Source organism: Chlamydotis macqueenii, chromosome 16 (genome assembly GCF_036417535.1).
Source record: "Chlamydotis macqueenii isolate bChlMac1 chromosome 16, bChlMac1.mat, whole genome shotgun sequence".
Classification (NCBI taxonomy): domain Eukaryota; kingdom Metazoa; phylum Chordata; class Aves; order Otidiformes; family Otididae; genus Chlamydotis; species Chlamydotis macqueenii.
The window spans coordinates 7,538,310-7,551,498 of NC_141571.1; the positions used below are offsets into that span (position 1 = coordinate 7,538,310).

Here is a 13,189-nt window from a genome sequence, read left to right on the forward strand (position 1 = left end):
GTGCATGGGCATCATGAGATGCCGCTAAGGCAAAGAAACGCTACGGCAGCGTGAGGAAAATAAAGGGCATTGGTGTCAGAATGGCCGTTGCTCGCAGCCGGTCGTCGGGGCGCTGGGTGCGCAGCCCAGGCGCTGCTCCCCCACTCCCACCCGTGTCAGGCGGGGACGAGCGCGGTCCGCCCGCGGCGGGGACCCCGCTGCACCGAGCGGCCCCGGGGCTCCGCCCGGCCCGCCCCGCCGCCTTCCCCCGTTCAGCCGGGCCAGGGCGCGGGGGAGGCGGGCGGGCGGGCCGGCTCCTTCCCCCCTCACGCCCGCTGCCTTTAAGCCGGCAGCCGGGGCGGGCTGCGGGGAGCGGAGGATGGCGGGGTGCCCGCGCTGGGCCGCCGTGCTGGCGCTGCTGGCCCTGCCCGCCCTGCCCGCCCTGCCCCGCCGCGCCGCCGCCGCCGGCTGCTCCTCCCGCGGGCTGTGCTGCCCGGGCCGCCACCCGGCCTGCCTCAGCCTCGGCTGGCGGCCCGACGGCTCCCACGGGCCCTGCTACTGCGACCAGGCGTGCGCCCGCACCCTCGACTGCTGCCACGACTACGCCGAGGCCTGCCCAGGTGAGTGGCTGGCGGGGCTGCGGCCGCTCCCGGGGCCGGCGGGCACCTGCCTGCCCTCGGGGCTCCGGCTGCCTGGCTGCGTTGGGTGTCCCATCCCTGGAAACATTCAAGGGCAGTTTGGATGGGGCTCTGAGCAACCTGATCTGGTTGGAGATGTCCCTGCTCCTTGCAGGGGGGTTGGACTAGGTGGCCTTTAAAGGTCCCTTCCAGCCCAAGCCATTGAATGAAAGCACCGTAGGGCTCTGCTTTGCTGGTGGGGAGAGCAAGGGGGGGCAGGCGGGGATGTGGGGGACCAAAGGAGGGACGCTGCGGGTCCTTTGCACTCCAGCTGGGTGCAAAGATGCTGAGGTCCCCTGGGCCCCCTCTGGCTGGGCACGTCAGGATCCTGCGTGTTTGTACAGGACCGAAACGTGAAACGGGACGTCTTCTGACTGAATCAGAATCCCCTGATCCCTTTCCCTCTTGCAGATTGAATTACTATGGAGGGGATCAAATCTGCTGCTCCTGTCAATCTGCACATCCCTGCAAAAGGCATGCACCTCCGACAGTTGATCCGGCGACAGGCTTGACCACAGTGCCAGTGCTACTGAGTGCTGGGGTCCTCAGGCAGCACTGCTTTCCTGGGGAGCACAGCAGCACTCCTCCCATAAACGTGTTCTGCTGAGGTGCAGATGAGAACTAAGGAGCTAAGTTGTTTTAGTGAGTGGTGCGATCTCATGTTCCCTTCCCTCAAGTAGCATCCTCAAAGAGTCTTATCTGCTCACATAATGCCTTTTTTTTTTTAACCTGCATAGCTGTGCCTTAGCAGAGTTTTTCTCCAGGCAGATGGGCAGACATTCCTGTGATTTAATTATCTTTTTCCTTTCAAGCTGGAAAATTAGTTCATTCCAAAGTGATTCGAACAAGCTATGTCTGTGAATGAGGACAGGCTGGTGGGTCTGCAGACCAACAGCTCCTGAGTGCTAGAGAAAACAGCGAGCTGCGCACAGGATCCCATAAAGCTGTCCTGAGGCAGGGCGCCCCAGGTCTGCAGGGAGGGTGCACCTTGGCTGTCCTGGTGTCAGGGCTGCCTGGGAAAGGGCGTGTTGGTTGGTGCTGGATGCCCCAGTGCCCTTGATGTCTGAACGTGGTTGGACTGTTGGATGCTGCTTCAGTACTGCTGCGTCCGAGTCCTGCTGCTGTCGGCAGGATGACTGGGATGGACAGGAACCCCTCGTGCCTATTCTTTGTATTACAGAAGCGTAATAAGAAGGATGTGCTTGCAGGCCCTTGTTATGCATTGTGAAGGGATAGCAGAGGGCAGTCACTGCTCCTTTTCTGTGCTGGGCACCTGCTGCAGCCCTTGCTGCCAGCCTGGTGCCATCCTGTGCCTCGCCGGAGGAATAACAGCGTCCTGTCTACGGAGATCTAGTGAGAAGGCTGGGTTTGTGCAGGATCAGATATTTCTGCATTGTTTCTTTTAATTGATTTGTGCTGGATGTAAGGGACCAGTTCTACTTTGACTTGTATTGCCTGTGTCACCAAGCCTTTTTTCAGTAGTTTTCTTTCTCCCACTACTAAAGTTACTTTATCAGAGTGACTTGTAAAGCAAAATATTAAGGCAAAGAGGTTAATATCTGATGCTAAACGAAACTGAAAAGATCAGAAGATTCTGAATAAATGAGATGCCCAAAAGGATTATAATGTTGGGCAGCCTGCAATCCAACACACAGTCTTTTTTTTTTGTGGTACATTGCTGCATATATGAAATATCTCAGTTACTTAGATGATTGATTTAATTCCTAATTTTTGAATGGGTTTTAAAAGCTGTTTGTGGTGACTTTAGACAAAGAAGAAAAGCAATAGCATTTGAAAGATCTTCCTGAAGTTTCTGGAGACAAGGGCAGTTTCAAATAAAGTTAAATGCAGTAATTAGGGATTATCTGTGTTCCATGGGAGAATAAATTGAGATATCAAGCCCGAGCTGCTTAGAAGGACTGGGATTCACAACAGCATTTAGCAGCTTACCTCCCAGTGAAATCAGTGGAACTCAGGTTTTTGGATGCAGATGTTTCTTACTATAAGGTGCTGAGCATTGTGGCTCTTAATGGTTTGAACGGGCTCATCTGCATCTTTAAATTGAGCTGTGGATTAGTAGTGGAGCTGAATTCAGGACTGAGGAATTCCTCGTGTGTGAGCTCAGTGTCGTGAGTCAAATGTTTCTGTCCTTGTGTAGTTTGCCTCTGGAGTACTTGCAGGGACTTTGGTGGAAGCTAGCTTGCAAGTGCAGCCCTTCTCTTAGTGTACATAAGGTGACGGGTGCTGGCCTGTAGCTGGTCTCTGTGTGTGTGAGGCACCCAGTGGCTGAACCAGCAAGGCACAAAACCTGATAAGACACCTGTTTGCTGGTGTGGCTGAAGATTGATGTCCTTAGAAGTGCTGGTGTAGTGTATTGTTAGACACTGGCCCAGTTCAGTCACAAGATACAGAAATGCCAGGAGAGAGACTGTAGCCAGTTGAGAATACATGGGGAAAAAATAATATATGACTCAGAGCTGACCTGCAAGTGTTTCTCTCCAGAGGTGTTGTTCTTGATGCTTAGGTTGTATTGGTTGAGTACAACTGATCAAGTATATCACAGGCTATTATTCCAGGTTGCCTTTGAGAGAGATGAGCAGGTGAATGCTCTTGTGCTTGAGCGATTCCTGTGTTATTCCTGATAGTTCCTTCCAAAGAGTCCATCCTGTGAAACTCAACTATGGGCATGCTCATGGGGAAGAGATCACAAAAGGGAATATATGACACAGGGAATGGTACCAATGTTTTTTAGACTGAATGGATGGAATGTTGAATGTTAAAGGAAGACGTTTCTTCAGCTGCTTTGAGGCCAAGGCGTAGGAGTTTAGCATGGTGGATACTGTGTGAGAGCAAGTAGGGATGCTCAGTGAGGTGAAGATTTTTGAAGCATCACTTAATGCAGGTTCCGAAAATTTGAAGTAATGAGTTACATTCTCAAAATATTTTGGGATTAATTCCAACATGTACAAAGTGGAAGCCATTGCATTGTATTTTTCTTCTTGAGCTCAACTCCAGCCTGCCATGCGACGGTCCAAACTCCATGGCTGGTCATCATTTGCCATGTGGCATCTGACAAGAGAAGTCAGTAAAATTTTGGGCCTTATCTGCATGAAGAGTCTACAAGCACCCTCTCTTTCCTCCTGCTCTTTATCCTCCTTTTCTCTTACCACTCAGTTTGACCTTGTTTAATTTTAAAACTTTTATTCGTTCATCTGGTGCAGGTCCCAGTTTGCAGGGGAGGCTTGCAGCAGTGTAGGTAGAGGGATTGACCCCATGTAGACTATCCTAGATGGCTGGAGCTTCTGGCCAGGTAATTTTTTGGGAGCAGAGCTACTGGGAACTGCCCAACACAACCGTGGAACAGGTGTGAAATAAGGAAGATTGTGTTGAAAAGTGTATTTTCTGGAGAAGGCTGATCACTTATGTAGTTTCTGTAACCTTCCACATTCCTGTTTGTTACTCTTCCTCCAGTTATCCCCTGTGTGGTATCTCAGTGGAGTGTCTGGAGTGGCTGCGCAGAGCCTTGCAAGACAACTTATCGTGTTCGGAGGAGACACATCATTCAGGAGCCCAGGAACGGAGGAGAAGCTTGCCCTCCTCTGGAGGAGAGGGCTGGCTGCGTGGAGTACTGGACTCGGGAAGGAACAGAGTGCAAACAGTCCCTGAGTAAGTCCACTGAGAATGTAAGTGTCTGGGTAATCAGAGGGACAACACTTGTTTGGGCCAGCTGAGCTGATCTTTCTTTACTGTATTTGAAAAGAGTTGTTTTCAGGCACCAGCATGTTTGCTCTGGGCTTGCCTGGTGTAGTTGAGGACTGAACTCTTACACAGAGGCTTAGGGATATCCTTCCTAGGACAGTGTTTGAAAGTAATGCCTGCCGTTAGCTGTGATCTGCTCTGTTTCAAAAGTGAAATACCACAGGCCTGTTGTGATCTCATTTATACAAGTGTAAATCTCTGGCAATTTTGATAGAGTTGATAGATTTATGCCTCTTTAAAACCTCTGTAAGTGGGTGTTGAGCACTTTTTTAAAAAATATTTTTAAAATTTTATTTTATGAGTCATCTGCAAAAAGTCATGAAGGAGCAATACCCATCAAAGGCAAGGTATGACTTCTCTGCACTGGAGCAGAGTGCAGGCAGAGATCTCCAGCTAGTTTCTGGAGCAAAAGCCTGATTTCAGTTCACTCAAATCAGCTTTTCATTACGTACCTTTACTGATTTTTAGAACAACTGCTTGTCATTTTTGCTGCTATTTTGAGGTCAAAATCTGTCCAGTCTGGATGTTGGCCACAACTGACTTCTTCAAGCCTGTTGAGAGTTGGTATTAAGTGAATATTGCCTCCCCTTTTGTCTTTCGGATGTGCTTGATAAATAGACTCTCTCTGCTGAGGCAAAAATCTGTCAACAGTCCAGATTCTCTTTTCAGTGAAATGGTTGATGGTCGTGAATAATAGAAAAAATACAAAGTTAGAATTGTTTTTGTCTCCTGCTGAAGGTAAAACCATGTGACATTAAAGGCCCATCTTTAGTATTTTGCAGACATAAACAGCCTTAGTGCAGTATTGCCACTTACACTATGTGCTCTTTCTCCTTGTTATACACAGTCCCAGCATTAATAACAACAGGAGGGTTTGGAAAAGCAAGGAAGAAAAGAGCTGCGGCTGATGGCAATGAAAGAGCAGGGTAAGTTGGAAGCTCAGCATGGGGACTCAGTCATATTCCACCATTAGTGTCTCTGGTTGCAGTTTTGGGGCCAGCTTTTTGCTAATCAGAATCAGTATTTCTCAGCAGGAGGAGGACACTCCACTAGAGCAGAGTGCTGCGCTCAGCTCAGCGACAGCAGTATCTACAGGGTGTCTGAAGGTTGTGGGTCTACCTTGATGTAAGGCTAGTACAAGACTGAAATTAATCTCTTTGTTCATGGCATTGCTGCTGTTTAAGACTATGTGATCAAAAGCCAAAGACCTTTCACTTCAGTTCTTCCCAGTGTGGAATCTAGTGTAGTTTGCACTTTTTAACATAAATGACCTAAGTTTTCTCAGGGAACAATTTGCTATCTTGTTGCATGGAAAGCACATTCCCCTCCCATTTCAGCCCCCCTTGGCTGTAACACTGCCTATTTTCCCTTGTGGCACTGTTGCACAGCACAGGTATGGGCAGGGTTGTGCAGAGAGCTCTCTGCTGCATTTTACCTTCCGAGATACAGCCATCTGTGTGTGCTGCTCTGCCTTCAGGCTGGTGCCTCGAACAGGGGAGCTGGCATCAGCCTTCCCAGCCCTCTTCTTTCCTAGTTGGGATCATTGCTAGCAGCAACACAGTGCTGGCGGGAAAGGTTATTTTCCACCCTATAACCCCTCATACACAGCTTTGTGAGCTAATTATTCTCCAGAGGATCTTATTGCAGTCCCTGGTGGTTTGCCTGCTTTTTGTTGAAAGCTGCCATTCCTGTAAACACCCTGTGGAGTTTCCTAGAGCTGCTCTTGCAACATGAAGCAGCCATGCACTTGTTGATTTATTTCTCCTTATGCTGTAGTATATGTAAGTATTTCCATAGTGCGTGGGTGCATCCACCCCCCTCACTTAAGTATCTGAGGGAAAGAGCATCTGTTCACCCTGAGCCTCCCTTGGACTCCTCATTGGTTGAGCCTTCTCCCTGTAAAATTTTAAAATGTGAGCACAGCTCTATGGCATGATTATTTATCCTTGCTCTGTCTCTAAGATAAGACAAGGAAGCAAACTGCTCACATGGTTCAGGGTGCTACTTGAAAGTGTTTGGAAATCCCCGGGATGACTGATACAGAACCAGTCTAGACTAGAACCCAATTCTCTGCTGTGTTTGTAGGTGATTACTGAACGTGCTTGGTTTTCCCCTCCAAACAAGGCCAGTTCTTTTGGGCTTTCCTCTCAGATTTGGTTAAATTAGGAGCACAGAATAGTCTGAGCAGGACAGAAGTGCTATTTCAATCTGGTAGTCCTCCCACTGAAATATGACAGCCTCACTTTGTCTCTTAGGAGGGAGATCATCCCAATGAAAACTTTAACAGACCAAGTCTTAGCTCCTGTCACAGGTTGCTCTACAAAACCCATTGTAAGTAACTGAGAGCAGATGATAGAGAAAGTCTGGTTCAGCAAATGGATACCAGGCTTGGAACCAGAAGACCTATCTGTTTGGGTTTTTTTTTGGCTTTAATCAAATGCTTGACCAATCTGTGTCTCTGTAAAAGCACCAGCAAAGTAGTTTTATTCGCCATTTAACCTTGTCAAAACGCAGGTACATCACATGTTCTGGTTTTTATGACCCTGGGGGTGTGTGTTGGGTTTTGTTTGGTTTTTTGTTTTTCTTCACTAAACTGGTCATCCAGTTTAGTTGGGCTCTTCCAGTCTTGTGGAGGGCTCTAGTCTGGTTATTGAGCTAACCTACTCGGTTATTTTGGTTGCAGGTACTGTGTTGAATTCCAGCTTGTGGCCATCACACCAGGCTGCTTGCACAGCCACCATTCGTACACTCACTGGATGCGGTATCTCAGGGAGGGCCACACCGTGTGTGTGGAGTGTCAGCACCCAGCTTTAGACTCCAGAAATCTACACTGTTACGGGGATGGCAGTGGAAGCAAAAAGTAAGAGTTTTAGCTTTTGTTTTCATGTTGAATTTTTCATTCTTCTCCCTTGATCTGCTCATCCCAGTTTCATAATGCACTGCATGCAGCTCTCTGGAACACTGAACGTACATTAACTGGTCTTTGTTGCATACCATGAGTTTCTTGCAGAGATGAAATGACCTGGAGAAGCTCACGTATTAAACCAGTGGCAGAGCCAGGACTGAAGTGTAGGAGTCCCTGCACTTAGTCTGCTAAATCTCACTGACTTTTAAGTGACACAATTGTGGAGTTTTTTTTGTTTTAAAGATACTCCAGCCATGATTCCAAGGTTAACAGTCCTGTCAGATGTCAAATAAAACCAAATCTGTTTGTGATTTTTAAGCACTGGGGATTTTGCTTCTACAGGTGACCTTTTATGAGTACTTTTGGCAAGTGGCAGCTGGCTTAGGGACTTGAGGTATGTGCTAGCACCTGAGTTTGGATGGACGTGCTGTTAGATCTTTGCACTTGCAGAATCCTTTCCCTGGAAAGCTGAAGAAGCTTTGGGGCAATAAATGGGGACCACCCAGGTTGTACAAATTGGGTGAACTCCAGCAAAGATGAAGGGAATGGCTTGAAACTGCAAAACACATCTGTGGCAGAGCGAGCAGCAGAGGAGTCCTGGCTCCCAAGCCTGTGCTGTGGTCACTGGAAGCACAGCTTCTGCATTGCTTTTATCCTGATACTCTTAACTCCATGATAGGCACCCTCTAAAACTGGTTGGCAGCCCTGCCTGAGAAAGTCATTGCCCATCAGTGCTGGGCAGGGGTATTTTTAAAACTTATATAAATGTTGCAATAAGCATGTGCATTTGAATTAGAAACTAAACTAGGATTATCAGGCCTCCAGCACACAACGTATTGTACTATCAAGACTACCAATAAAGGCCTTTTTAGGCAGGATTTTTCTTAGGCTTTTAGTAAGAGGAAGTCAGATTAGAGTCTTTTCCTTCCCTGCCTCAGCTTGTTGTGTACAAAGGTTCCAAAAGCTTTTAGATAAAGAAGAAAAAAATCTTAACTGGTATGACCAGGAATAGCTCTTACCTGCATTCAACATTTAAATGATTATAAAAGCTTACAATAATGTTATTTTACTAAAACCCTGGAGCCAGGCAGGAACATCAGATTAAGTGAAATAAAAAATATATTCAGGAATTCACCAGAAAGTCATGTCTGTGGCATTTTCTAGGCAGCTACAGCTCTCTCTGTGTGTGCCAAGCTGAGGTACTGTATGTGTTCACTCGGGTTCATTGCCAGGGTAGTCACATAGGCTTGGAGCACCAGCAGGGCTGGCCGGAGCAGAGAACAAATGTCCTGTCCCTTTGTAAAGGGCAATGGAGATGGACTTCAAGGCTCTGTGAACCAGCAGTGCTAGGCAGCTTTGTTGAGATAAATGCATGACTGGCAGGTAGAACATGAATGATGTCTCTGGTCTGCAGCTTCCTCATCCTGTGCGTGTGTGTGAAGCCTCCCTGACATTTCACATGGATCTTTTAGATAATGCCCAGATATCTCCTAGATAGCTGCCCTCCAGGGCATGATCTGCTGTTCCTTATCACTGCCTGACCTTACAGTGGTGGGTCAGGGAGATTGTTGTCCAGGGCTGGGTACCTTGCTAGATTTGCTCGATATACACATCTCAAGTGCAAGTATTTAGTATAGGTATTCTTTATATGGACAGAGCTATCCCCTAATTTGTTTCCAGAAATAATATACTTTTTTACCAGGTTGCATGGAGGAAAAAACTGACCTCTGTGATTTCTAAGAAGAAATTGGACTGTTGATGGGGACAGCCATTGAGTGGGATGAGGGAATTGTCTGTGAAAAGGCTTCTGCCTTCTCTTAGAGTAAGTGGCTGTATATGAGCAAGCAGTCTTGCAAGGGAGCAGTGCTGTGAGGGGGTCACACAGTGAACTCCTCAGGCTGGGATCTGCTGGCCAGATGTGGAGGACATAAAGGTGGAAGAGGATGGGAAAGCAGCTGCTGCCCTGAGAAAGAGAATGGTGGGAGTCCAAAGCTGATGCCAGATGCAGGATGCCTAGATCTGCTCACAAGCAGAGTTGAGTTTGCCTAGATCTGCTCACAAGCCTCTGGCTGTATACTCAGTTTTGAATTTTTGCTGATGTGACTCTGCCAGGAGACAGGGACAGTTTGTGGTAACCGCAGAACGGTGGTTTATGCCAGCTGACCTGTGCCTTTGCATGCTGGCCTGGGTCTCTGGAGCTGTTGGCTGATGCTGTGTGGGGAAGCATGCACAGCTGCTGCTATCCCACCCACACCGTGCCTGTGCTTTGCTTCTCACCCTGTCAGTTCGGCAGCTTGTGCCAGCGTTTAGTTCTCTGAGATATTGTTCCAAGAGTGACTCTCAGGAAGGAAAACATCTGACAAAGTTTAAAATAAACTCAGCAATGCTGGTATATTTTGATGAGTATTTCCTAATTATCTTCTTGTGTCTGAGTGGAGTCTGGCTTATTAATGCTTCAAGTTAGAGATAAATGCTTGTTATCTGTGCTTTCCACCTGTCTCCTGCTCTGTAGAAGGCGCTAGTTCATTTTAACCCCTGTTATGCAAGCTCAGGAGGTTTCCCAAAGTTCTTGATTTATGACCAGACCTGTGGCCATCAGGTGAGGATGGCTAGGATAATCTAGCTTGCATTGGCTTCTTTCTTCTAGAACGTTATGACATAAACAAGACAGAGCGTCAAGCCAGGAAACTGATCTGTTAATTTTGGATCATCTTCTGAAAGATCTACAAATAAAGCACAGACTTGACATTTGTGAAATTGATACTTACTCTGTGTCTAGGAGGATTGGCTGCTCTGCATCATCTGGAGCAAGATGTAGTGGTTGTAGCACATAAATGTCCAGACTGCAGTAGATTGTGCCCATGCTCATGGGGTGGAGGGAGAGAGAGAATAGATGGACTTAATTTATAGCCAAGTTAGTATTTGCCTTCCCCACCAGCAAGACGGCAGTAAGCATGTTTAGCTTAGATGTTTAAGGTGTAAAGCCTTTTAAAGTTACAGCTGCAGCCCAGAGTTTTGAAGGGTAAGGGACTGCTTTATCTGAGATCTTAATCCTCCCTGTGCAGATTCTAGTATTTTGAAATGACCTCAAGCCAAAAGAAAAATACAGTGAGCCTTTTCCAACCATGTGTGGTGCATAAAACTCCGCTCTGGAGCATGACATCTCATTAAACTAAGGGCAAGGTTATCTTTGTGAAGCTAGAGCAATAATTCCTTTTTCCACAGAACTATAAAACAAGCAGAAGTTAGGGGTCTGTTGGGCTATTCTGTGAGCAACTCTGCACAGGGCAAGAGTTGATCCAATTGTGGTATTTGTGCTTCTCCAAAGTCAGGGCTGGGACACACTGATGTGAGGAATTCTCTTAAACCACTAAATGCTGAAATCTGGGAAGGGGCACAGTGCTATAGCAGAATTTCAGCTTCTGTGGCCGTTAGGCCAAGGTTGCTTGTGCAGCCACTGATGGTGCAAAATAGCCTGTGCATCTGCATGGTTGTTTTAATACGGTATTTCTCTGTTCAGTTCTGGTCAATGTATTGATGGACTGCCTGGGAGAAAAGATGATGGTTGCTTGGGTTTTTTTGTCCTTTACTTAGGAGGCCTGTGAGTAACCTTGTTGCAACATTTGAGGGTCTGCTCCCTCCAGCCAACTGCCACACAGAAGCTGTGTTAGTGTACAGCTCTTAGCGAGGTGGGAAAGCTTCTGCTAACGTGGTTATCCAGAGATGCTTGTGTCCCTGCACCTGCTCACGCAGACATGTGCTGTGTGCTGGGTACTCATTCAGCATCTCAGTGGCTCTGGGTGGCAACAGAGCTCTGCCTGCTGAGAGGGAGCGTGGTGTTATAAAGAAAAATGGAGGAAGAGGTGTCTTGCCCACTTTGCAACCTGTCAAGTGCTTCAATACAGGAGTTATGGGGATGTCAGTGGGCTTTGTAAGTTGTTGCATGCAATGCTGGGCACCTCGAGGGAATGTTTCTGTGAATCCTTTTGGACTTAACATCTATAGTACGTGCTGCTCTGAGTTATTCCAGTCCAGTGTTCTGACTGATTGTGGCTTTGCTTCACACTATTACAATCCTATGGGAGTCACTGTGGTTGCTTCTTTACAGTGGTAGAAAGGTGGAATTGGGTCCATGGAGTGAAAATTGATGTTAGCAAACAAAATGGGATTTACTGGGTGATTTAAGCTCTTGTTGTACAAGTGAATGCCCTGCAGCAGAGGTGCAGCACATTAACTTCTTCCCTCTTATGTCTGTGTTTCAGGAATCAGCTGTTGCACTGGCAGGCAGTAGGGAACCCTCGATGCAAGGGAACCTGGAAGAGAATTCGCCAGCTGGACACTTGCTCCTGTCCTTCTGTTCACAGCTTCTTGTTCATCTAACTTCTCCTGACAGCCCCAGCAAGCGAGCGCTGTGATGGCTTGTCTGGCACCAGCGTGCGGCAGCAGTAGGAACTGCAACCAAAACAATGACTTCCCCACGTCAGAGTCTATGCTCCTTACTTTCAAGAGGTTGCTGTCTGTACTGGGGCACTCTGAATCCTCTCTGTCCAAGTGTACTCATTGCTTTCCAAAGAAATCAGACTGGCTGTGAAGTGCCAATCTCTTTCTGCCCATCCATCCCTGTGAAGGCCTGTCTGACCCTAATGACTTCTTACAAATTCCCTCTTTCTTGAGAGGAACGAGAATTCACCAAATAAGAAATCAGACAAAAAAAGGCCTTATGAACCCAGGTTTAATTATTATTTTTCTAAAGTCTCAATGAAGAATCAACAATGCAAAATAGATTAACTCAAGTGATGCCTTTTCCTGGTAATGGCACTTCTTCATGGATGCTTCCTTCTTGTGCTTATATACCCTTTCTTTTTGTCTTGGTCTCATCGTTTCATATTGATCCTCAGTCTTGCAGAGGGTTGCTCTTGTGCTGCTGAGATAATGGCAAAACTTAGAAATGAGCCTGTTCAAATCTGAAAGAATAGAAGGTACCAGGGATAAATGGGTTCTTGGATTTCAGGTTTCAAGAACCCATCTCCAAGTTGCCCCAAAGTGCGGTGCCGTCCTGGGGTTCTAAATAGGAAGTCATCCCAGCTGTACCAGAAGGGCTAGGTATAGTCTTGTATTTTTGACTGGAAAATATTTGAAATATTTTCTTTATATTCTACTGATTTATATTCATACTTTTCTATAAATGAAAATAAAGGAGACTGGAAATGTTCTCCCAGTATGTCTCTATTTGATTAAACCGTGTAGTGCCGTCTCTTTAGCACCTGAACCTGCCTTATTTGTTCTGGCTGATCTTGCTGCCGACTCCTCTCCTCCAGCAGGTAAGACTGGAGGAAAAATCGCTGTTGTCCAGTTCCAGAACTACTCAGGATTTACAGATGGAAGTCCAGCACCATGACCTATCACTACGCAGAGGTGGATGTGATATTTCTTTTAATATATACATACTTCTGAATCTGCTTAAACAAAATTACAGAAAGGACTTGTGCTTTGTGGCAGAGCTCTGCAGTGGTGAACATGTAGGTAATTAAATTTGTCAAAACCCAGATGAGTGGCTTGGAGTGGCTCCAGAAGAGATTTTTAATGCTCAAGTCCAACTCTAGTCTAGATTTGGATCATGAAAGCCATCTAGTGACCATATTGAAGGTCTTTCATGAAAAAATTAAAGGGCACTGAAGATATGTGCTTGAGATGCTTAGAGGTGTGTGTAATATGATGATGAGAGGTCTGAAAGTGCCTGATACCTCTTGGCCAGTACAGTAGGGATTTGAGAGCAAGGCTCTGCTTTTCTTTGTATGTTACAAGCTGTCTGTGGATTAATGACTCACAGTAGAGTGATCTCATCCCAGAGTAGCAAGATGTTAAGAAA

The 13,189-nt window shown here is 46.7% G+C and overlaps 1 protein-coding gene across 2 annotated transcripts in view; it reads left to right on the forward strand.

The window, feature by feature from the left end:
• LOC104477894 (somatomedin-B and thrombospondin type-1 domain-containing protein-like) overlaps positions 1-12,532 on the forward strand; it is a 33,220-nt gene extending 20,688 nt beyond the window's left edge. The window contains exons 1-5 of one of the 2 annotated variants that reach the window (XM_086761028.1): positions 252-599; positions 4,128-4,322; positions 5,263-5,341; positions 7,099-7,275; positions 11,583-12,532. In XM_086761028.1, the coding sequence (XP_086617154.1) occupies positions 359-599; positions 4,128-4,322; positions 5,263-5,341; positions 7,099-7,275; positions 11,583-11,700 (810 nt within the window). In that variant the 5' untranslated portion in view covers positions 252-358 and the 3' untranslated portion in view covers positions 11,701-12,532. Of the gene's footprint in view, positions 1-251; positions 600-4,127; positions 4,323-5,262; positions 5,342-7,098; positions 7,276-11,582 lie in introns of those variants that run through there. The other variant, XM_086761029.1, reaches the window with a different exon arrangement.
• Positions 12,533-13,189: the final 657 nt, after the last annotated feature.